Here is a 24,331-nt window from a genome sequence, read left to right as displayed (position 1 = left end):
AAAATAAAGAATACTATAAATCTTTTAGCATACATTCTAGATTTTCACCAGGATGAATGCTTGATTTTAAAAATGTGTTTGGAAGTGCGTGCCCTGGTTTTTAGTAGGAGTTTATCAATAAGTATCAAATTAGTTGTTCAAGGTTCCCAATGTACATGGTAGCAAAACAATGCAACAGACTTGGAATAAGATTTGCTATGGGAAGAAAGTTAATTCCAAAAGAAAATGTAGAAACTACATTTCTACTACATGTCTAGATGAGGAATTGGCACTTCAGAAACAGTATGTAGTTTTTAGTACAGTATGCTAAACAAAAGATCTCATACTGATAAAATCAACATTATCTCAATATTAGAACATTAACTAAGAGCTAATACTAATAATAGCAGATTCTACATTTCATTTCAACAATGAAATGTGGTATCAGAAGGATACTATAGGAAGAGTGAAGGCAAATGCTGTGTTTTTCCTACACCATTGCAGCTATTTCTGTATCCTTCAGCTGGTGGAGAGATAAGTGGCTGCTGCTTCCTCTGGCCCACAGCCTTTTTGTCTTGTAACTGGGTCCTTCTGCTCCTTTCACTCAGGGTCAGACTGCAAGCAAAGCGCAAGAGATTTCCCCAGCAATCACACTGTTCCCACCTCAGGGTATAACAGCCCAAACACTTTGTCTCCATCCTTGATTGCCGAGGATGAGGTCTTCTTTGGCAGCATGGCAGAGGAGAGGGTGAGTACATTATTAACTACTTACTTACTACTAACTAACAGGACAAAATTGAGAGGAAGAAAATAACCCAGGTCTGTGCCATTCTCTGATCAGACTATAAACTACCATAGGTACTTAGGAAGGCGACCTAAGGATCCTTCCACTTATATGTATTTATGGAACCATTTTCTTTTGCAACTACATGGCATTAGAGGAACAACCCTTTCAAGATGGTAATTCCAAAAAGTCCTTAAATTCTCACTTCAGTCAGAACTAGGTTTCTTCCATGAGCTGTACGGATATATATTTTTCTCCTTCTTGATTGGTGAGTGATTTCTCACGCGGTGGAACAATTTTATGGTGCACCTGTTCTTACCGTTTACTGTATGTATCTAAAGCTGCAAAGTATTATTTTCAGCAGTGGAAATTTTGTTTGTGAACTTCTTGATTTGAAACTGTCTCCAGACATTGGGCATATCATTCTAAGAAAAGCTCCAGAATTCAGTGACACATTTCATAGCTAGTGTGCAGAAGGTCACTAATTCATTCAACTGCAGGTTAGAATAAAAATCACTTGAAGAGTTAGTACCACTTTATAATGCCTTGCTGAGACCATACCTGGAATATTGCATCCAGTTTTGGTCACTACAATATAAAAAAAAGATGTTGAGACTCTAAAAAGAGTGCAGAGAAGAGCAGCAAAGATGAATAGGGGACTGGAATGTGAAGAACAGGTGAAGAACAGTTTCGGGAATTGGGTATGTCTAGTTTATTGAAAAAAAGGACTTGGGTTGACATGACATAGCAATGTTCCAACATCTAAGGGGCTGTCACAAAGAAGAAGGGCTCAACCAATTCTCCAAGGCACCTGAAGGCAGGACAAGAAGCAATGGGTGGAAACTAACCAAGGAGAGATCCAATCTAGAACTAAGGAGGAATTTCCTGACAGTTAGAACAATTAATGAGTAGAATGAAGTTGGGAATGCTCCAACAGTGAAGATTTTAAAGAAGAGATTGGACAACCATTTGTCTGAAATGATATGGTTTCCTGCCTGAACAGGGGGCTGGGCTAGAAGATCTCCAAAGTCCCTTCCAAATATTTTATTCTGTTGCCAGCATCTCTAGTAAGAAAGGGAGTTGGATGAAACAATGTGAAAAGACCTGTTCTACATATGCTGATCTGGAGAATCAGAGAAGATAATGCCCAGACAACAAATGGACTGTAGATAAGTCACAACAAAAGTCAGTTTAAAAAGAAGTCTCTAATGAACACCAAGACATTTTTAATATGCAGAAGATTCAAGCATTAAGCCTAAATAACAGGGCTGTGATTTTAGATCAAAAACTTGCCAGAGGTTATATATGTGTGCTTTCTTTAAAGAAATTGACACAACCATCCTCGTATCTTTTTGTATCTTAGGTAATTTTATCTCAATTACTCAGTTTTCAGTCTGTTCAAATACCTTCCTAAATAAGTTTGGAAAAGCTCCATTTAGAAACATTTTCTAAAGCGAGACAAGAATATTATATAAAATCCTCCAGGTTCAAAGAAGAAAAAGCCACATTTGCAGGGGGTGGGATTTGTTTTAAAACTTACCTACTGCTTTCTGGTTGCATGCAATATATTGGTCTGAGCCATGGTTTGCTAATCATGATTTATCAATTAAAGCACAAATAGGTGGATTCACCCATGCTGAATATTAACCACAGCTTGTGAATCAAAACTATAGAGTCTGGTTTTACTAAGCCAAATGTGTACAAATACTTTAGGGTTAGCATGATGAATGAATTCAATCTATGATAACACTAAACTATATTCAAATAGGATCCAGAAAGGCAGAAGCACAACCTATATTGTGCTAGGTATTACACAACTGAAAAATAAATACTATCAGAAGAAAGAATTACCTTTTCTTTTATACAGCTATTGCTTATTATTAAATCTTCTTTGTACAACTCAAGGTAATGTTTCTGTCCCTTATTTCCCCCACCACAGCCAAGGAAGTGGGTTGAGCTGAGAGAGAATGAGCGCCCCAAAGTCACCCACCCAGCTCTCGTGGCTAAGGTGGGACTAGAACTCACAGCCTGCTGGTGATTGGCCCAAAATCACCCAGCCAGCTTTTATGCCTAAGGGAGAACTAGAACTCACCTTCTCCCAGTTTCTAACCCAACAACTTAACTACTAAACTCTCTCTCTGTCTTTCTATGTATCCATCCATGCCTGACCTCCCTTGACATATTTAATTATTTGTTTCTCTCCCTCCCATTGGCAGGAAGATGCTTCTTCTCCAGAACAGGACACACTTCCATGTATTGTTGACAGCAGCACAGAAGATCTGCTCTCTATAGATTCTGCTCTCCAGGGATCAGAGTATTATAAGGACCTGGAATTTGCTGCGCCTACAGAGTCAAATAGTAACATGGGCTTTCAGCTTGATTGGACATCACAGGAAACTCCTGGTTTTTGCTCATCAGCAAAAAAGTCCACAGGTTGTGAGGAGATGCTTGCCAATACTCAGAGTTTGGATACACCGGCCAGTTTTGAAATGGCACATCACTACTTGGAGGAGGTCCATGCTTGTCCATGCAGTTCTGGGGATCAGGGGAGCTTTGTCAAAAGTGAGCAGGAACAGACACTGCATGGTGAGGAAGGCTTTCCAGTTTTGACCAGGTCTATGTCTACCTCACGGCGGCACAGCTGGGAAAGTCTTCAGTCTCCAACAGATGCCCAGCGTAGGTGAGTCTATCCTAGGAATGGGAAAGTTGAAAAAATTAATATTGGAATTGCTTGAGTAAAACTAAACGTTCCACTTCCACCATTCTTTCTTTGGACTTCTCTTTGCTTTTCCACATGCAATAATGAGACGATATGCCTAATTTAAGCAAAAGAATGTGAACGAACTACTTTAAAAAGGTAACAGCCACAAATGTATTCATTTATATTCCTCCTTCAATTTTATAAACAGTTCAAGATCGCAACTACCTATTACTCCTTCCTCCTCCTATTTTTCCCACAACAACCACCCTGTGGAGGTGACTTGTACTGAGAGAGAATGAGTGGCCCAAAGTCATCCAGCTGGCTTTCATGCTTAAGGCGAGACGAGAACTCACAGACTCCTAGTTTACAGTTTGGTGTCTTTAACCATTCAACCAGACTGCCTACTACTGCAAATTTTTAGGCAATTATTCAGGTATGAGGACTATGCTTTATACAGGTTCATAAAATTTTCATACTGTTGCCTCAGCTCTGCTCTGAGTGAGCAAGATTTTCTGGAGTTGCTTTGATCAAGGGAAGCTTATTTTAATTCTGAGCTGCTCTTAAGATGCTATTGCTTTTCAGGTAAAATAGAGTTTCAAATAGCCAATTTAGGATCTATGGATTATAGGAAAATACTTTCAATAAAGTATGTATGCATGTATGCATGCATATATGTATCAGTGGTGGGATTCAAAATTTTTTACTACCAGTTCTGTGGGCGTGGCTTGGTGGGCATGGCAGGGGAAGGATGCTGTAAAATCTCCAGTCAGAGGTGGGGATTTGCCGGTTCTCCGAACTACTCAAAATTTCCGCTACCGGTTCTCCAGAATTGGTCAGAACCTGCTGAATCCCACCTCTGGTATGTATGTATTGTATGAATCCCAGCCAGCTGTATTTCCAAACTCTTTTCAGACTGGAATAAAGGCTTTCATATTCAAAATATTATTTTGAGGGCATAATGATAAAGCAAGATATTTTCTGAAATTATTCTGTGAAATCCTTGATGCTCTCTGAGCTTGGCTGTCTGAAGACTTTTCATTACCCAACTAGGTAACATCATCTGTGCTAGTAAGTGTGGCTTTTGCTCCCCATTTATACACTGTGTGGGTGTCTTTGTGTGAGTGTCATTTTCTCCGTTGTAGTTCTTTGATTACGATATTGTTTTCTGCTTGATTTTTTTTGTCTGGTGTTAATCCCTGCATATCTGGGTGTTGGCTGATGGAGAAGCTGTTTTCTGTCTGTTTCCTTCTTAGCTTTTATACTGCCCCTTTTGAATGGTGTTTAAATGTGGTGTATCTCTATTGATGGTTAATTTGCCTGAATGCCAAGCTTCCAGGAATTCCCTAGCATTTTTGGATTTGGCTTGATGTAGCATGCTAATACTTTCCTAATGGTTGAGTTTTTCCATATGTTATGACATTAAGGGGTTTTAATTGTGTCTTTTGACTTTTAATTGGTGTTCATGGATGTGCTCTGTCACTCTTCTACCTATCTAGCCAACATAATGGCTGTTACATTCTTACACTGGATGTTGTACATGACGTCTGGTTTTTTTTGTGTGTGTGCTATGGTTGTAATACTGTTGGTTCTGATATATTGTTGATATATGGCAGTATTATTCTTTTCATAGCCTAAGTTGGATGTGCTTTACTGGGTTGAATGCTTAGTACTAGACTCAGTTTACATCTATTGGAATAAATCCCCAAGAAGATCTTGTGGAACCCATAATCTGCTTGTTCTTAAATCACCACAAGATCTTGTTCATTTTAATGAGTGGCAAGTGTCTGCAACCTGGTGCTTTCCAAATGTACTTTCATGATCATGTTCCTGCTGGGAGCTGCTGGATTATGTTAAGGGTGATATATATTATATTGCTTGAATGATATGGTCTAACATCACTTATACTTCATTGCTGAACAGAGATCTGAATTTAGTTGCCTGTCTGGAGCGAATAACTTGCAAATATTGGTTTTGAATACAAGAAACATGGAGTTTCAAACTCCCTTAGTCATGTAGCTCAGTGATCCCCAACCTTTTTTATGCCGCGGCCCGGTACCGGCATCAGCTGGGTGCCGCGGCCCGGTACCGGCATCAGCTGGGCGCCGCCATCTTTTTGATGAAAAAGTGCTTCCGGTGAGCTTTCTACCCGGAAAAGCTCACCGGAAGCACTTTTCATCAAAAAGATGGCGGCGCCAGCAACCAGCGGCCCGGTAGGACTTGTTCCGCGGACGGTGCAGTCCCCGGACCGGTGGTTGGGGACCCCTGATGTAGCTCATTGGGTGATAATTATATCAGTCACTCTACCCCTTCTGTTAATTAGACCTAGAATATGAAAAGAATAAAATGTAATAAAAGATACATTTTTTTCTTCCTAGTGTTTTCTCCCAAGTGTGCAGAGTTCACTTTTTTTTCCTGGATTGACCAAGTATTGATGCAAGAAACAGTGTTGTATGCAAACAAAGGACACAAATGTGTTCTGTGGTCATAAACTAACTTAATTTCTGCATAAGGGATTTAGAATATCTCCTAAAGTTATCCAACTATTTTTGTGCCGAAATAACAGTACGGCGGACAAGCTTTATATCACTTCAGTAACAGCTACATGAGGCTATGAAGTTGTTAGTAAGTTGTTAGTGAGGAAATGAACACTGTGGTTTTGCAGAGCTTACTTTACTAAACACACAGATTTTCCAGAAGATTTTCCTTTTAATCTAAGAACTCGTATCTCAAAAGACTTATATTTTGATTTACCTAGCCTACAAAGTTCGTTTGTAAAGCATTTCATTTTATTTGGACCACTTCAGCTTTTGCAAAACTTAATTCTGATTTTCTGAATACCCAAATTCTGGCTAGTATCAGCTACTAAAGTGCCTCTAACAGATATTTGCAGCATGCCTTTCAAAAGGAAAAGGGGCTGTCTAAAAAAATCAAAATTGCTACCACAGCTATAAGAGAAAAAGCTCTCAGGTGATGAATTAGAATATTTTGTTTAATTTGGGGGTGTGCAATTAACACTGGGCATTCCTTTTCAATGACTCAGCTGTAGTGATGTTGTGAGTAGATGTCTCCCTATTTCACTGCCAACTCTGAACAAGCAATATTGATTTTATAGCACAGCCAGAAGAGGGGTTATTTCAAACTCTCTCCTCCTTATAAGGTGCCTGAGGAATTATCTGATCTTGGGCTCTTGGCAAAGCTTTCTGTCATGGGCACTGGACTTCTCCTGTGGCTAGGCAGACTTTATGCCAGGTCTAAAAGTTGGGGGTGGGAGATGGGGGGGAGGCCAATCAAGTTTCGGAGTTGTGCCTCTTGAGCTCCTCCATCAACTCTTAAAAGATGTTCTTTAAGAAAAAAAATAGAAATAACAACATGATCTTATATTACTTGTTAGAAGAACATGCCAAAAACATCAATTCTCAATTGGTGTCCCAACAGCCTGTGTTATTTTTGTGAATATGCTATAAAAGCACTGTAAATAAGTTTGACAGGGAACTTGGCATCTTTACTCAGTTTAAGCAGTCCAAAAGAAGTTTATATACTTATTCTGCATGCAATAATTTTGCTTGAAACTTTAAAGAGTTTTATTTGCAAGCAAGAAGGGTCAGCTAAGGAAGAATATCCCAAAAGTGCATATCAAAAGGCAGCTGGACTTTCTTGGTTTCTTCTTCAAAATATTTTGCTTCTCTTCCATGAAGCTCCTTCAATTCTTCAGTTGCCTTTTAAAATGCACCTTTGGGACAACCATGACCTGGATGATTGAGAATTTCCATAGACATTAAGTATGAATACTTTAATAGGTATGTTAAGCCTTATTGGGTGAGGCAAATGCATTAAATATCAAGGTAATAAACAAAAATATAATCAATTAAAATTAGTTTTCTGTAACCTAATTCACAGCATGCTTGCTTAACTTAACTTACTCCACCAGAACTCTCAGACAGGAGTAAAAGTTTTTTTTTCTTTTCTTTTTATAGCTAATGAATTTTCAAAGTTGTTCAGGATATTACTATAAGGATAATATTACTATAATAATTGAAGAAATACAGCAGGAACCCCCCCCCCAAATAAATTACACTTAATCAAAACATAGCAACATAGAATCTATTTTCCACACTTATTGTAAAAGGGGTTCCTGGAATGCTCAATTGTGCATTTTAAGGCATCAGTACAAAAAAAAAAGAGAAAACCCCTTAAAAATGTCTTAGGTCTGGTAGAGAGTTAAGACTGTTGTGTCCTTGAAATGTTTCTTCTGTTGTGATCCAATTTTATTCCCCATCAGGCTCAGTCTGGATGCATCAGAGCTAGGGAGTGACACAGAAAGGGAGGAAGAAAAGGAGAAGAGTCTCCCTGATTTCTCCCCACCTCTGTCTTGGTCAGGACTAGAAACTTGGAGTGCTAGCAGTGTGATCAAAGTGGAAGATGAGGATTTGTGCCAAAACCTGGGCCTTGTGGAAAAGCCTGGGAATGTGGTAAGTCTTGGTGGTTTCGTTAGCTGCTCTGCATTATGGAGTGGCTATAGCACCCACCTAAGTTGGTGATAAAAGCACGGCCAGATTAGCTGTTTGCTTCAATCAGCTGCTTCAAATGCCTCCCGCCAAAAGCTAATTAACATCATGGCTTGAGGCTTTACCAAAATATATTTATGTGTGTGAGGTAACTCAGACCTGGTAACATAACTATTCAAAGAAGATACTAAAACTTAATGCAGAAAAGGCCCAGGTGTAACCTTCTGCATCTCCAGGTAAGGATTAGTTAGCAAGTAACAAAGGTCCTTGTCTAATATGTCTAATATGCCTGTCTAATATGTAAAAGTGCTGTCGGTGGAAAAGACAATCCAGGCTAAGTAGACTGATGAGCTGATCTGTGAAACAGACAGCAATTTATTTTTGAATTGAGACCTCATTTTCTCCCAGCGTTGGAAAGTTGCAAGGTGGTACAAAATAAAACAGAACAACTAAACCAAACAGAACTAAACCGCCCCAACAACACAATCCAATTAGACCTCAGTATTTTTAACATGAAAGCAAACAATCAACACTGATCCATTTAAAACAATACCCTGAAACAGAACCAAGTGTATATAATTTAAAACTGTGGTTAATCTGGAAGTGTCTGCTGAATATAAATAGGGTGGGACAATCAAACTCCTCTATTAAGTAAAAAGACACGTAAACGTCTTCAAATTTTCACAATTATGAAAAGAGATGATTTCAGAGTTGTGGGTTCGGGTCTCTCAAGGTGTAGAACTTGCAAATGAAAACCGAAGGCAGGATGCCCTGGAGGCTGTGTAGGTCTGGATGGGAAAAACAGGCTTCAATTGAATTTAGCAAGACTGAATGGGCTTTGGGTGTTGAGGATCTTCTGGGTCTGGGTTTCACCCTATTTAGTACTGGAGGGGCCCCAAACAGATCCTGTATGTAATCTGGACGTCCTTCTGGATTTACAATTCAAGGAACAGGTAGCAATCAGGGCCAGGAGGATTTTTGCACAATTTTGCATTGTGCATCACAGTTGTGCCTGTTCCTGGATTGTGAGGCTCTGCTCACAGTTATCATGCCAGCTCCTCCTTCAGAGTCCCTAATAAATATACATCAAGCAAATATTTACATCCCTGAGCATAGAATCAATAAATGGGTGCAAGGTCAGCTGGTCTTCAAAGGCGGCAGGTGAAGTTAACTGGAGAAATCTGGAAGCCCAGAAGACAATTTGGGAGAAAGAATGGGGGGATTTAAAGTGTAAAATAGGTATGTTAAACTTTACAAAGGTTTAACACATCTATTTTTCACTTTTTTAGGCGACAAACTGTGCTGCCAAAAATGATGGTTTGCTGTTAAATCTGAGGTGTGTTCTAATAGGTGCCAAATGGGGGGCTGCCTACTCTTGTACTAAAAGGACAAAGTGAACAGGGTGTCCCAGGGTTCAACGAACACATTAGCATTACATCATCTTAAACAAAGAAGGGGCCAAGGGCTGACTGTTGTGGAGATCATGAGTTAGTCATGTTCACATTCCAAGTTAAGCTCGAGTGAAAGAAGAAAGCCAGTCACTTTTCACAATATGAGCCTGACCATATCTTGACCCACCATTTTCAAGGAGAACATCACAAATCACTTTGAAATTCAGAAACTCATTAATAAAGAAACAGCGGGATTAGATTAAGAAAGTTATTATGAGAAGAGACTGCCAAAGACCAAAAAGAAGAAGAAAACAAACTGGGTATTAGAACAGAGGGTAAAAATTACTAAGTGAACAGCAAAGAAAGACAGTTTTCAAGAAGGTATTTGACCAAAAACATTGAGAAAGCTGTTGGAAGAGGCAAAAAAGTGGTACAGGTAGTCCTCAAGTTACAACCACAATTGAGGCCAAAATTTATGTTGTTAAGTGAAAAATTTGTTAAGTAAGTTTTGCCCCATTTTACAACTTAAATAGGTTTAGCCACACTGTTACTATGTTCTTAATGAAAATATGTTCAGGGTTAAAGAGAGAAGTGCTAATGGGTTGCTCTCTCTCTTTTAGGATAGTGGCAACAGTGGGAAGCGGCTGAGGTCTACTTCTGTCTCATGTTCCTGTGGCAATGTCGCCTCTCAACATGTATCCCAAGGCCTGGAAGTTTCACTTCCAATCTCAGTTGGTTAGTAGCCTTCTTCGATTGCTTAGTTAACAGGTTTTCTGGAAAAGAGAGATGCTATCAGATGCAAAGATATGATGGGAATATTGCTCTTGATGTAACACTTTCCTACAGAGGGACATCTCTTAACCCACAGCTGTCAATTTTAGGAACAGGATCTATGGACTTCTAGAAATGGTTAAGCTAGAGAAATAATTGGAGGGAAGAAGCAAATTTAAAATTGAACACTTTCCATGCATTGTGCAAGATGTAAATTCTTCAGCTAGAAAGTTAGACATGTTTTAAAGTCTTTTATTCTCTCTCTAAAAAAAAGAACAATCAATATGTTCCTAAGATATTACGTATAGTTTTATGTTTGTCTACTGGTAATGCACAAAAATATTAGAAAAATATATTTTAAAGAATGAACTTAGAATATAAATGTTCCTACAAATAGGTCAGGTAGCAGTCACTTGCATTTCATTTCTAATTTATTCAAAAATATTTTACACTACATTTGAGGGCTGCAACCAAGAGAGGAAATGTTTTTATCTGCTTTTGTCTTTGACAATGGGACTATTTTGCTTCCAGCTTTTTTTGGGGAGAGTAGTTAATATGCAGCTATAGTGTGGTTTGACTTTACTTAGTGTGATATTTGAACCTACACATAATAGTTTAATGTTATGTATGAACCAGACAGAGCCCTGTGGTTTATTCAGAGAATAATATTTTAAAAATCCTGGTGCAAACTATGTGGGAAGCTAGAGAACTGAAGAATGATTATAAGGTTCTTTTATATCCCAATCTTTTCAAAATTTCATTTTAGGGATTGTGCCACCTATGTTGGATATGATTCAAAAGGACCATGTAGCCCCAGAACAAGTGTAAGTGGCTGAATGGAAAAAGGATCCTTCTTCCCCTTGAAAATCTACCTCTTCTATCTGTAATCTAAAGAAACCATGTTCATTGTCCTAGCATTTTATCCTCTCCGGGGATATTGAGTTTAAATGATAATTTTCTACTTGAGTTGAATCCTGGGCATTTTTACATGTTTGTTGGACTGACACCTTTTTGTGGGGGGTTAAAGCATTTTGGTAGAAATTAAAAATAGATGAAACATATTCATAGTTGTTTGTTGTAGTTTTGGAGCTCTAGGGGGAAGATAGCATTTGGGAAATGGCAACATTTTAGCAGCATTCCTGCTTGAAGTAGCTCTTTAGCAGAGAGGTAGGGAATTGCTCCTAAAAGTGTATCTGATTTAATTACATTTTCTAACAGGTTAATGGTTCAGGAGGTGCTGAAGGAGCTAGCACAGTATCATAGGTAAGTGTTCAAAATCATCATCCCCAAATGGCACCTAATATTCCCTTACATAATTATTGCCTGGTAGGTCCAGAGTGACTCCTGCAAGTGATAGAATCCCCCTGGAAAAATATAGAAAACATTCAAATTATCTTAATAGAGAGGTAAAGAAAAATAGATTATTCTGGATTTTTTAAAATAACACCATATTTGACTGGGTATCTTTATTTCCAGGCAGTATACTGGAAGACTGGTATTTAAAAGTTTTAGACTCAAGGCAGTTATAGTACAGCATTTTACCAATTCTTCCTTTTAAAAATGCTGTTTGATTAATTAATTATATTTAGGAACTACCATCGCCCTCACAGAGGGACTGGGGTGGTGGTATACAAATAAAACATTAAAAGCATAAAAACAGTATATAAAAAGAGGCAAGGAATAATAAAAATTAATTAAAAAGTGGGGGGAGAGCTTAAAGGGAGTCAAAATTAATGTCACTGTATCATGACAGGAAGTGACATAAGAATAGAAAAATGATGGCAGTTCCTATTATTGGATATCCTCACTGTAATTTAGATCAGCAGTTTGCTGCATCAGTATATTAACTTTTTAGGTTGCTTTTATTGTAATGCCTTTGTTTTTACTGTGTTTCCTTGCCAGTGCTAAACAGGTGTACTCACCTGAAGGTAAAAATGAAACCCAGCAAAACTTGACCTGGTTTGAATTCCTGTCTAATGAGTAAGTTACCTCATCTATGTGCATAATATTACATTTTTGTCTCTAATTCTGCTGTGATACAACAGAAATAAGGTGTAGTGTTGACTATACGGGTAGTCCTTGACTTACAACTGTAATTGAGCCTGGAATTATGATCATAAGGCATTGTGGTCATAAATCAAGGCATATCACGTGATCAGACCCATTTTTTGACAGTTTTTGTGGCGATTATTATGCCAACAATGCAGTCATCAAGTGAATCCATTTTCTTTAATGGGTGTTTTCTGAAAATCGGAAGTAAATGTCAGAAACCAACAAAATGTTGTAAATCAGGGTCACATGACCACAGGGCATTGCAAATAGTCATAAAGGTGAGCTGGCTGCCAAGTTCCCCAAATGCAATTACATGACCATATGGGAGAGGTTGCAGCCATCATAACTTCAAAAACAGGTTGTACGTAGCTCTAGGGAGGTCTGTTGCAATTTCAAATTTAAACAACCAATCATAAATTGAGGATTATTTGTACAATGATAGTGCTTATGGAAATATGGCATCAGTTCTGTATCTTTGCATTTCTTTGGTGTAGGATTAAGAAGATTGTATTGTGGTTAAAGTGCTGAAATAGAAATCAGGAGACTATGAATTCTAGTCCCACCTTAGCCATGAAAGCCAGTTGGATAACTTTGGGCCAGCTACTCTCTCTCGACCCAATCCACTTCATAGGTTTGTTGTGAGGCAGGAGGAAGCAGTATCTCATATGCTCACCACCTTGGGTTATTTATAAACACAATAAAGGTGGGATATGTCAAGCTCAGGATAGAGTTCTGCAGCTCTGCTGGTTGCCTACTTTATACAGGTAGCCCTCAACTTACAACATTTTATTTAGTGACCGTTCAAAGTTACAACAGCACTGAAAAATGTGTCTTATGACCCTTTTTCACAGTTACGACATTTGAAGCATCCCCATGATCACATGATCAAAATTCAGCTGCTTGGCAAACTGGTTCATATTTATGACTGTTGCTATTGTATGTCCCAAGGTCAGTGATCACCTTTTGTGACTTTCTGACAAGCAAAGTCAGTGGGGAAGGCAGAGTCACTTAACAACTGGGTTGCTAACTTATCAACTGCAGTGATTCACTTAACAATTGTGGCAAGAAAGATTGTAAAGTACAGCAAAATTCATTTAACAAATGTCTCACTTAACAACAGAAAGTTTGGGCTCAATTGTGGCCGTCAGTCGAGGACTACCTGTAGTTTTTGGCACCAAGTAAAGACTTATTTTATAAGGCCTTTTTTAAACATGTGTTAGTTTTATACTGGATGAGATATTTAGCACTCCTTATTTATTAATTTGGTTTTCCCTGCTTGTCATTTCTATTGGTTAAAATATAGCATATTTATATTCTGTTAACTATTTTGGAAGCTTTTTGAATGGAAGGCATAGAAATTAAATCATCTAAAACAGATTCCCCGTAGTTAAATTTCTTTATTTCCTTCTTTTCATCCTTCCCTACTTACCTTCAACAGGTGTCAAGAGAGTCCAAGGAATGACAAAAGTGAAAAGGGCACCAAGGTGAAGCGCCGGCTGAGCAATTTGCGCAACCGTGTTACTGGCTCATGGCAGAAGGAGAAGGTGAGAGGGCTGTATATAAACCACTCGACACAATGAAACATACAGTTTTATATCAGAAGTTTATAATGAAGATGTAATGAGAAAGAAGAATTAAACAGGAATTATGTCTCAAAGATAAGAGCACATATTTTCTTTACAGAATGTCTCGGATTCAATCCCCTAACTTGCGTTAGAACGATCAAATAAAAAGCATAGAAAAATCTCCCTGCTGTGGCCCTAGAGAGATCAAAGGAAAAAATACAAATATTCTAAAGGAACCAAAATGGTATTCCAAGAACTGAATTTGAAAGGAATATGTTGTGAATGGACTTTTGATGGTATTTAGTTGTACAAAATCTTGACATTATGGTACTTTCTGTTCTCTTAGGGTAAGAATAAAGATCGGGAGAAGGAGGCTGTGGAGGCAAAGGAACGAACCCAGGCACTGCAGGGGCATGAACTAGCGCTAGGTGCCTTCTCTAGTGGTACCTGTTGCTCTCTCTGTGGCAAAATCCTGCTGAACAAAACAGGGCTACAATGCCTGAGTGAGTAATTCCCTCCTGGTTCACAGTGTGAGACTCTTATCTCCTGGGTAGCTTGGCTTTACATTCTCTACTAAAAGAGTTTATGAGTTCTGCTTTCTTCCTCCCCCACTGACTATCTCAGGTGTCATCCAATCTCTGTACAGGTAGTCCTTGACATATGACAACCATTTATGTTGTTAAGTGAGGCATTTGTTAAGTGAGTTTTGCCCCATTTTATGACCTGGCTTGCCACCACTGTTAAATGAATCACTGCAGTTGATAAGTTAGTTACCTGGATGTGAAGTGAATCTGGTTTCCCGGTTGACTTTGCTTATCAGGTTGCAAAAGGGGATCACATGACCCTGGGACTCTGCAACAGTCATGAGTATGAACCAGTTGCCAAGCATCTAAATTTTGATCACATGATCATGGGGATGCTTCAAAGGTTGTAACTGTGAAAAACAGTCATAAATCATTTTTTTCAGTGCCATTGTAACTTTGAACGGTCACTAAATGAATTGTTGTAAGTCAAGGACTATTTGTACTTAAAGTGGCCTCTTCCTAGTCTGACATTGCTCTGTACTGAAAGCATTTTTAATATTTAGTACACTTTTTTGGTTATGTGCATGCATATGTTTTATTCACTTGCAGGAAAAATTGTACTATATTCACTAACTTTTTAGCCTGTTGACTAAATTTTGATATACTATGCTAAATGCCTTTTCTATTTATAAACTATGCTTCAATTTTAACTGTGGGGTACCATTGAACATTTCCTGAATGATTGGTTATCATTGACAAATAATCACTGGCCCTTTAAATACAATTCTACTGCAGACAAAACATAATAGAATAGAATAGAATAGCTTTATTGACCAAGTGTCATTGGACACACAAGGAATTTGTCTTGGTGTAAATACTCTCAGTATACATAAAGAAAAGGTACATTCGTTAAGAATCAAGAATCATAACGTACAACACTTAATGATAGTCATAGGGTACAATCAACAATCAAATCATACTAGGAAACAGTCAATATAAATTGTAAGGATACAAGCAACAAAGTTACAGTCCTACAATCACAAGTGGGAGGGATGGGTGATAAGGAGTGATGAGAAGATTAATAGTAATAGTAGTGTACACTTTGTAAATAGCTGGACAGTGTTGAGGGAATTATTTGTTTAGCAGAGTGATGGCTTTCGGGGAAAAACTGTCCTTGTGTCTAGTTGTTCTGGTGTGCAGTGCTCTATAGCGTCGTTTTGAGGGAAGGAGTTGAAACAGTTTATGTCCGGGATGTGAGGGGTCTGTAAATATTTTCACAGCCCTCTTTTTGACTCGTGCAGTATACAGGTCCTCGATGGAAGGCAGGTGGGTTGTAATTGTTTTTTCTGCAGTCCTAATTATCCTCTGAAGCAGGGTTGGGTTTCTACCGGTTCTGTCCTCCTCTGTAGAACCAGTAGCTCTGAAGAGCAGCAGACATAGAACCGGTTCTATGTCTGCTGATGTTTTTGCCCACCTGCCCACTCGGGCTCTTACCTGATCTTTATTTCCTGATTTTTCAACTTCAGCTGCCGAACGAGGCACAGCTGCAGTTAAAAAAACAAGAAAAGAGGGCTGTTTCAAAGGCTGCTTCTCGGGGGCTGAAGCGTGCTAATGACGTGCTAATGATGATTTACAGGCACACAGTGGCCAGGGAAGCTCCTAAATCAGTAGTTAGCCTGTAGTATCCCACCCCTGCTCTGAAGTCTGTGTCTGTCCTGTTGGGTTGCAGAACCAAACCAGACAGTTATAGAGGTGCAGATGATAGACTCAATAATTCCTCTGTAGAACTGGATCAGCAGCTCCTTGGGCAATTTGAGCTTTCTGAGTTGGCGCAGAAAGAACATTCTTTGTTGTGCTTTTTTGATGATGTTTTTGATGTTAGGTGCCCATTTTAGGTCATGTGATATAGTAGAACCTAGAAATTTGAAGGTCTCTACTGTTGATACTGTGTTGTCTAGCATTGTAAGAAGTGGTAGTATGGGAGGGTTTCTTCTAAAGTCTACCACCATTTCTACGGTTTTGAGTGTGTTCAGTTCCATATTGTTCCGGTTACACCACGAGGCAAGTTGTATAACCTCCTGTCTGTATGCAGATTCATCGTTGTCTTGAATGAGACCAATCACTGTTGTATCATCAGCAAACTTCAGTATTTTAACAGATGGATCGTTTGAGATGCAGTCATTGGTATATAGGGAGAAGAGAAGTGGAGATAGCACACAGCCTTGGGGGCCCCCTGTGCTGATTGTACAGGTATTGGATGTGATTCTGCCTAGCTTCACCTGCTGCTTCCTGTCTATTAGGAAGCTTATGATCCACTTACAAGTGTGTTCAGGTACTGCTAGTTGGTTCAATTTAATTAGAAGAGTGTATACATACACTATATATATATACATAACAATTATATAATTATAATTATAAAATTATATTATATAAAATGTATATGTATGTATGTATATATATATATATATTTGTTTTCTGAGGTTCTCGCGGGTATTTGTATGCGGATCTTTGGTTATTCGGGTTTTCTCTCGCGTAAGATTGGAAGTATCTAGCAGCGTTTCGATGAAGTCTCATTCATCATCTTCAGGCTTCTGTCTTCAACTCTGTGCTTCAGCACAGAGTTGAAGACAAGCCTGAGGTGATGAATGAGACTTCATCGTCTAACCTACTCTAGATATCTATTCAATCTTAATGGAGAAAACCCAATACACCAAAGATCGATCGATCTATCTATCTATCTATCTATCTATCTATCTATCTATCTATATATATATCTATATATATATATATACACACACACACACACACACACACACACACACACATACACACACACACACACACACACACACACACACACACATATATATATATATATATATATATATATATATATATATATATATATATATATATATATATATATATATATATATATGGATCTTTGGTTATTCGGGTTCTCTCCCGCGTAAGATTCAAAGTATCTAGGCAGCGTTTCGGCGAGGTCCCACTCGCCATCTTCAGGCTGGTGCTTTCGGCTTAGTGCCAGTGCAAGCAGTGTGTGACCGGAGCTGCCATCTCTCTATATATACAAGTGGTGGGGGATGGTGTGCTGGGCTGGTTGGCTGTGCTGCAGCCTCTTGATTGGTTGATGGAGTTGATGTTGGTATAATGGGCTGTGTAATGGCCTTTTGTTGTAGAGATATCCTGGATCTTGTGCTGTCATCTCCTGGGTCGTTAGCCTCTTGTGTTTTAACGGCTTGGGTAATGGGTTGTGTGATGGGCTTGTGAGTTCTTTTGTTGTGGTATCCTGGGTCTTGCGTTGTAATCTCCTGGGTCGTTTGTGTTTTGATCTCTTTTCGATTAGCCTCCTGTGTAGTAACAGCTTGGGTAATGGGTTGTGTGATGACCTTGTGAGATTTATTGCTGTGGTATCCTTGGTCTTGTGCTGTGATATCCTGGGTCATTTGCTGTGTTGTGACTTCTTGAGTTCTTGAGGTGTAATTTCTTGAGTTTTCTGATGTGATGTCCTGAGCGGGTGGCTGTGATGTAGCATTTTGGGTTTTTAATATGGCTTTGAGTTTGGGGTCTGGGTCTGTGTTCGTTTGGCTTGAGTTCGTGGTGGTGCCACATCTTCATGGTGGGGGTCAGTTCGCTTCATGTATGGTTCAGAGGAGTTTGAAGTGGGTAGTGATGCAGCTGCAGTGCGGCTTCTGGTCTGTGGTCGTGTCTCATCTTCTGTGTGGGTGTGAGTCACAAGCCCATCACACAACCCATTACCCAAGCCGTTAAAACACAAGAGGCTAACGACCCAGGAGATGACAGCACAAGATCCAGGATATCTCTACAACAAAAGGCCATTACACAGCCCATTATACCAACATCAACTCCATCAACCAATCAAGAGGCTGCAGCACAGCCAACCAGCCCAGCACACCATCCCCCACCACTTGTATATATAGAGAGATGGCAGCTCCGGTCACACACTGCTTGCACTGGCACTAAGCCGAAAGCACCAGCCTGAAGATGGCGAGTGGGACCTCGCCGAAACGTTGCCTAGATACTTTGAATCTTACGCGGGAGAGAACCCGAATAACCAAAGATCCACATACAAATACCGCGAGAACCTCAGAAAACATATATATATATATATATATATATATATATATATATATATATATATATATATATATATTTGTTTTCTTAAGTTTTCGCGGTACTTCATGTATGGCCTTCGGCTTTGTTCGGGTATTTTCCCACGTCATTGTAGTTGTTCTTTTTAAAGTTGTAGCAACGTTTCAGCAGAATCTCATCTGCCATCATCAGGCTTCTGTATTGTGTCCGTCTGTGAGTTAGACTTTTACAGTGGTTTCAGATTTAAATTAGGGGCAGCCTATTGCTGTGCCAGAATGGTTTTTTCTTCATCCTGATTGGTTGAGAGTCTTGGTCTGTGTTTATTGGTCTTGGAGTTTGCTGTGTTCTGCTTCTAATATCTTCTGTCTGTTTTTTTGGCTCTTTTTGTATCTTGATTGGCTGGCAACATTGTGTTACTTTATTGGAGGCCTTTAGTGCAGCTTGGCTTCGGGTAAATGGACGGCTATCATTAGTTAGGAAGCTGGGTTTCATCTGGGTGCCTGGTTGGGGTGTGTTTGAGCTGGAGGTATCAGGGGGGATCTGTTTGTGCCCAGGTGTTTGCCTGGCTTGGGGTGTGGAGATTTTTTTGTTTGTGAGTGCAGGCTTCCAAATGATTGACAGCCTGGTGGAATCATCTCTTCTGTTCATGCTTTCTGGTCTTTTTTCAATCTCTATGGCTTCTCTGATGATTCTGTGGCTGGGATTTTGGTGCCATCGAAGTTGATTCTATGACCTGTGGCTTCCATGTGTTGGACTAGTGAGGAAGTGTGTTCCAGCTTTTTGACTGCATTTTTGTGTTCATCCAGGCGGGTGCTTATTCTTCTATTGGTCTGTCCAATGTATGTGGCCGGGCATGATGCACAGGGGACTTCGTATATGCCTTGGTTTTCCAGGTCAATTTTGTCTTTGGGCTTTCTGAGGATGGCTGCTATTTTTCTGTCTGTTTTGAAGGCAGTCTTGATGTGGTGTCTGTATAGTATCTTACTAATTTTGTCTGTAGTGCCTCTTATGTAGGGCAGGACAGCTGTTCTATGGGTCTGTTCATCTTCTGGGTCTCTATTATGTCTCAGTGTGTTTTTGTGGATCAAGTTGGTGATTTTGCTTTTGTGGAAGCCGTTGGCTGTCAATATTTTAGTCAGGGTGCATAGTTCAGTCTTAATGTGTGTCTTGTCTGCCAGGCGTTTGGTTCTAGTAATTAGTGTTTTAGCCACGGAGTTTATCTGTGCTGGGTGGTGGTGGGATTGGGCGTTGAGGTAGCGGTTGGTGTGTGTTTTCTTCTGGTATATGGTGTGTCCTAGTGTGCCATCTGTTTTTTTTGTAGATTAGTACATCTAGGAATGGTAGTTGTTTGTTTGTTTCTGTTTCCATGGTGAACTTGATTTTGGGGTGTGCGCTGTTTAGGTGTGTTAGGAAATTGTTTAGGTTTTCTTGTCCATGGGGCCAAATCACGAATGTGTCATCGATGTATCTTAACCATAGTTTGGGTTTGAGGATGGCATTGGCCAGGGCTCTGGATTCGAATTCTTCCATGAACAGGTTTGCAATGACAGGTGACAGTGGTGATCCCATGGGGGCTCCTTCTATTTGTTTGTATCTTTGTCCTTTGTATATGAAATATGTGTTGGTTAAGCAGTGTTCTGTTAGTTCCATGAGGTGTTTAGCTGGTTGGTATTTATTTTTGATGATTTCAAGGGTCTCTTTTATCGGGACTTGAGTGAATAGTGAAACCACGTCAAAACTTACAAGCAGATCTTCTTGCTCCACGTGTAGATCTTTGATCATTTCCAAGAAGTGGTATGAGTTTTGTACACGAGAAGCTGCTGTTTCAGCATGGGGCTGTAGCTCTTTTGCTAGGTGTTTAGCTAGGTTTTGTAGTGGTGCTCCTCTGGAGCTGACTATGGGTCTGAGAGGTATGCCTTCTTTGTGTATTTTTGGGAGGCCGTATAGTTTGGGGCATCTGGAAGATTTCTCTCTGGGTATGATCGTGTGTTGGATCTCTTTGCTTATGTGGCTGGTTATAATTTTCTTCTTGGTTAATTTTTCCAGATATGTGGTTGGGTCTGTGTTTATGGGTTTGTATGTGGAGTCTTGGAGTAGGTCTGTCAATTTTGTTTCATAGTCTTTTCTGTCCATTACTACAGTGGCATTCCCTTTATCTGCTGGGAGGATGATTATGCTGCTGTCTCTTTTCAGGGTTTGTAGCGCTTTAATTTCATTTTGCTGCAAGTTGCTTTTGGGTGGTTTGCTTGTGCATAGGATGTTGGTAACTTGGTGTCTTATTTTATCAGCTTCATCTGTATTTAATTTAGTTAGGCTGGATTCTACTGCACATATGATGGATTCTGTGGGGATTTTTGGGGGTGCTATAGCATAGTTGAATCCTTTGGTTAGGACTTCTGTTTCTGTTTTGGTGAATTCTCTGTTGGAAACATTGTACACTAATTGTTTCAGGTGTTGTTGTGAGTTGTTGGGGGTTTTCTTGTCATGTTCTAATTTATTTAATTTTTTCAAGAGCTTTTCCTGTTTGTAAGTGCTTGCAGATTCAGCTCTCCAAGTTGTGAGTTGTTTTATCTTGTCCCAAAGTAGAGGGTGGATTTTGCTGCTCAATTCCAGGTGTAGTGCTAGCAAATCTTTGTTTAACTGATCTAATTGGAATCTCTTACTGTGGAGCTAGTTCCTTAGTAGAGCCATTTCAGTTCTTTTCAGGATACGTTTAGTGGCTGCTGTGCTTTGATGAAATGTTAATTTGAAGCAGGTTGGTGTAGTATTGTTGTCTCTGCAGCTGCGTAGGAATTGGAGGTCACATAGTATTCCTGCTCTTTTAATTTCCAGTTTCTCGTAGGTTTTGATCTGGCCGCGAGAACCTCAGAAAACAAAAGCAAAATCACCAACTTGATCCACAAAAACACACTGAGACATAATAGAGACCCAGAAGATGAACAGACCCATAGAACAGCTGTCCTGCCCTACATAAGAGGCACTACAGACAAAATTAGTAAGATACTATACAGACACCACATCAAGACTGCCTTCAAAACAGACAGAAAAATAGCAGCCATCCTCAGAAAGCCCAAAGACAAAATTGACCTGGAAAACCAAGGCATATACGAAGTCCCCTGTGCATCATGCCCGGCCACATACATTGGACAGACCAATAGAAGAATAAGCACCCGCCTGGATGAACACAAAAATGCAGTCAAAAAGCTGGAACACACTTCCTCACTAGTCCAACACATGGAAGCCACAGGTCATAGAATCAACTTCAATGGCACCAAAACCCTAGCCACTATAGAAAATCCCAGCCACAGAATCATCAGAGAAGCCATAGAGATTGAAAAAAGACCAGAAAGCATGAACAGAAGAGATGATTCCACCAGGCTGTCAATCATTTGGAAGCCTGCACTCACAAACAAAAAAATCTCCACACCCCAAGCCAGGCAAACACCTGGGCACAAACAGATCCCCCCTGATACCTCCAGCTCAAACACACCCCAACCAGGCACCCAGATGAAACCCAGCTTCCTAACTAATGATAGCCGTCCATTTACCAGAAACCAAGTTGCACTAAAGGCCTCCAATAAAGTAACACAATGTTGCCAGCCAATCAAAATACAAAAAGAGCCAAAAAAACAGACAGAAGATATTAGAAGCAGAACACAGCAAACTCCAAGACCAATAAACACAGACCAAGACTCTCAACCAATCAGGATGAAGAAAAAACCATTCTGGCACAGCAATAGGCTGCCCCTAATTTAAATCTGAAACCACTGTAAAAGTCTAACTCACAGACTAACACTATACAAAAGCCTGATGATGGCAGATGAGATTCTGCCGAAACGTCGCTACAACTTTAAAAGCACAACTACTATGACGTGGGAAAATACCCGAACAAAGCTGAATGCTACATATATATATATACACACACACACACACACACACACACAACAACAACAACTAGTAAAACTTTTTGAATTTATTTTAAATAATGTTCTAGTCAGCTACAATAATGTACCATAGTATTTCCTTTTAATTTTGCTTTGTTTTCTGTTTAGGCTACAAATAATGTAGGCAAGAAAGTTAAACGATAATAATTACATGTAAAATTGCATTCAAATCCGATCTTGAGAAATACTTTTTTCATGAAAATCAGGCAGCAATATCATTAACTATGATTAATAAAAATAATAGATGATTAATATGGTAACAAGGCAGTAGTCTCTTAGTGAATTAGACTAGCATACTGCAATTGCAATAGTATAATTGCCTCAATTACATGAAGCAACAGAATCAACTAAGTCATTTTAAAGATGATCAAGTTTTGATAGAAATTGTGTTCTATTATAGACATGTATATTATCATCTTCAGTTAGGCAAAGTAAATAAATAATGGTTAGTTATGCAGCCCAAAACCAGCAATTTTACATCTATACTTTTACGCATAACTTGTTTTATATTTTATAGTACTACTCCTTGTATTACTTTAAATTTCCTTAAAGGTTCTCATCAGATCCCCACAAAGCCTTTAAGCTCTTTCCCTGTCCCTCTTGGAGAAGTTGCATATCATGCTTTGCTCCCCGAAAATCTCATGTGATGGAAACTGGAGGGCTAAAAAAAAAGATCTGAAAGGAGAAATTAAACCATATGTATATTTTATTTCGTTGTCTCCGCTACCAAAAAAAAAAGCCATGGAAAAATAACTTTCTTCTTCCAAAGGTGCCCGACATAAAAAAAAAACCTAATGACTGGTGGATACTTAAAATCCTTAAAATAAATGTTTAGCCTTTAATGATAAATTACACCGATAAAAAATGTATTATCTTAACCACAAGAAAGACAACCCCCTCCAAGATTAGAGAGACGCGGTTACCAAGGCAACCAGTTTTTGGGCGAGAAGCGTAGGGAATCGCTATCTCGCGAGACCTTGCAGTTGACCTCTTTGGTTTTAGAGTTCGCCTGAAGGGGCGGGGCTGGGAGTTCAGCCAGAAGGCGGGGAGTTTAAAAAGCCTAGTTTTAGAAAGCCTCGCTCGAGATCTCGCGAGATCTTTTAGGCGGAGGCGGAGCCAGCAGGTAACTTTCTACCTTTTTTTATATCGCGGGATTTGGTTTTCTCACGCCGCCCGAGATGTCCTGTAAGGCTCCTCTTCTTGTTTCATCCCAGCAACAACCTCACCGCCTTCACTCTCCCCTTCAAGGCCTGGGACGAAGGGTATGACTGGAGTTGTGTGGAGAATTGGAATCTCGCGGGCTTTAAACAGGTCTCGCGATATGTCTAGCTGATTCTCTGGGGGGGCGGGGCCAAAGAGGAAGCGCCTCAGTGAGGAGGCGAAGCCGAGCCGGGCCTCTTGGGGGAAATAGGAGAAGGACTTTCAACATCTGCTGCCGAGGACAACAATCCTACAGGGTAGGCTGGCCCCAGAGAGGAGGCGAGGTGTCGTTTGATGATGTCAGAGGTCAGTATGAGCCACCCTTAACCCCACTCAACTCTTTGTACTGGGTGAAGGGAGGCTTCTCGCGGAGACCTTGGGAACCTGACACTGCTTCATGTATGTGTATATATATATATGATTTTTGGGTTCCTTCCCACGCTCAGGGACTTCGCCTTCGTGTTTCTCCGTTTTGACTTGAGAGAAAAGGTTGCGTGCACGTATGATGTGGTAGAGGAATATAAAGCAGGTTGTCATTCGGAAGACTTTGTGCAATTGGTTGCTGGACCTCTTTAAAAACAATTGCCTTGAGCCACAACAAATAGACTATAAACCAAGAGCCCATGGTTTTTGCAAGTAAATTAACATTTCCGTTTTAAAAGAGAATATCTGGTGTGAAAATTATTAAAGGAATCGGGAGAATCCCTTCCTGTTGCAGCATCAGAGACAAATTGGCCCAATGGATGGGCAATCTTGATTTGATATAAAATGCCTTTACCAA

The 24,331-nt window shown here is 39.6% G+C and overlaps 1 protein-coding gene across 1 annotated transcript in view; it reads left to right on the top strand.

Annotated features, from left to right (window-relative positions):
• Window positions 1-24,331, top strand: part of ARHGEF18 (Rho/Rac guanine nucleotide exchange factor 18) — a 75,182-nt gene that overhangs the window by 4,721 nt on the left and 46,130 nt on the right. Inside the window, exons 2-10 of the mRNA XM_087952537.1 lie at window positions 588-727; window positions 2,980-3,443; window positions 7,744-7,933; window positions 9,981-10,095; window positions 10,898-10,955; window positions 11,350-11,394; window positions 12,034-12,111; window positions 13,622-13,727; window positions 14,095-14,251. Of these exons, the coding sequence (XP_087808663.1) occupies window positions 588-727; window positions 2,980-3,443; window positions 7,744-7,933; window positions 9,981-10,095; window positions 10,898-10,955; window positions 11,350-11,394; window positions 12,034-12,111; window positions 13,622-13,727; window positions 14,095-14,251 (1,353 nt within the window). The remainder of the gene's footprint in view (window positions 1-587; window positions 728-2,979; window positions 3,444-7,743; window positions 7,934-9,980; window positions 10,096-10,897; window positions 10,956-11,349; window positions 11,395-12,033; window positions 12,112-13,621; window positions 13,728-14,094; window positions 14,252-24,331) is intronic.

This window comes from Notechis scutatus, chromosome 1 (assembly GCF_049901735.1).
Source record: "Notechis scutatus isolate UNSWTSFEM ecotype Mainland chromosome 1, rNotScu1.2, whole genome shotgun sequence".
Lineage (NCBI taxonomy): Eukaryota > Metazoa > Chordata > Lepidosauria > Squamata > Elapidae > Notechis > Notechis scutatus.
This window is presented reverse-complemented; position numbering and strand designations above follow the sequence as displayed.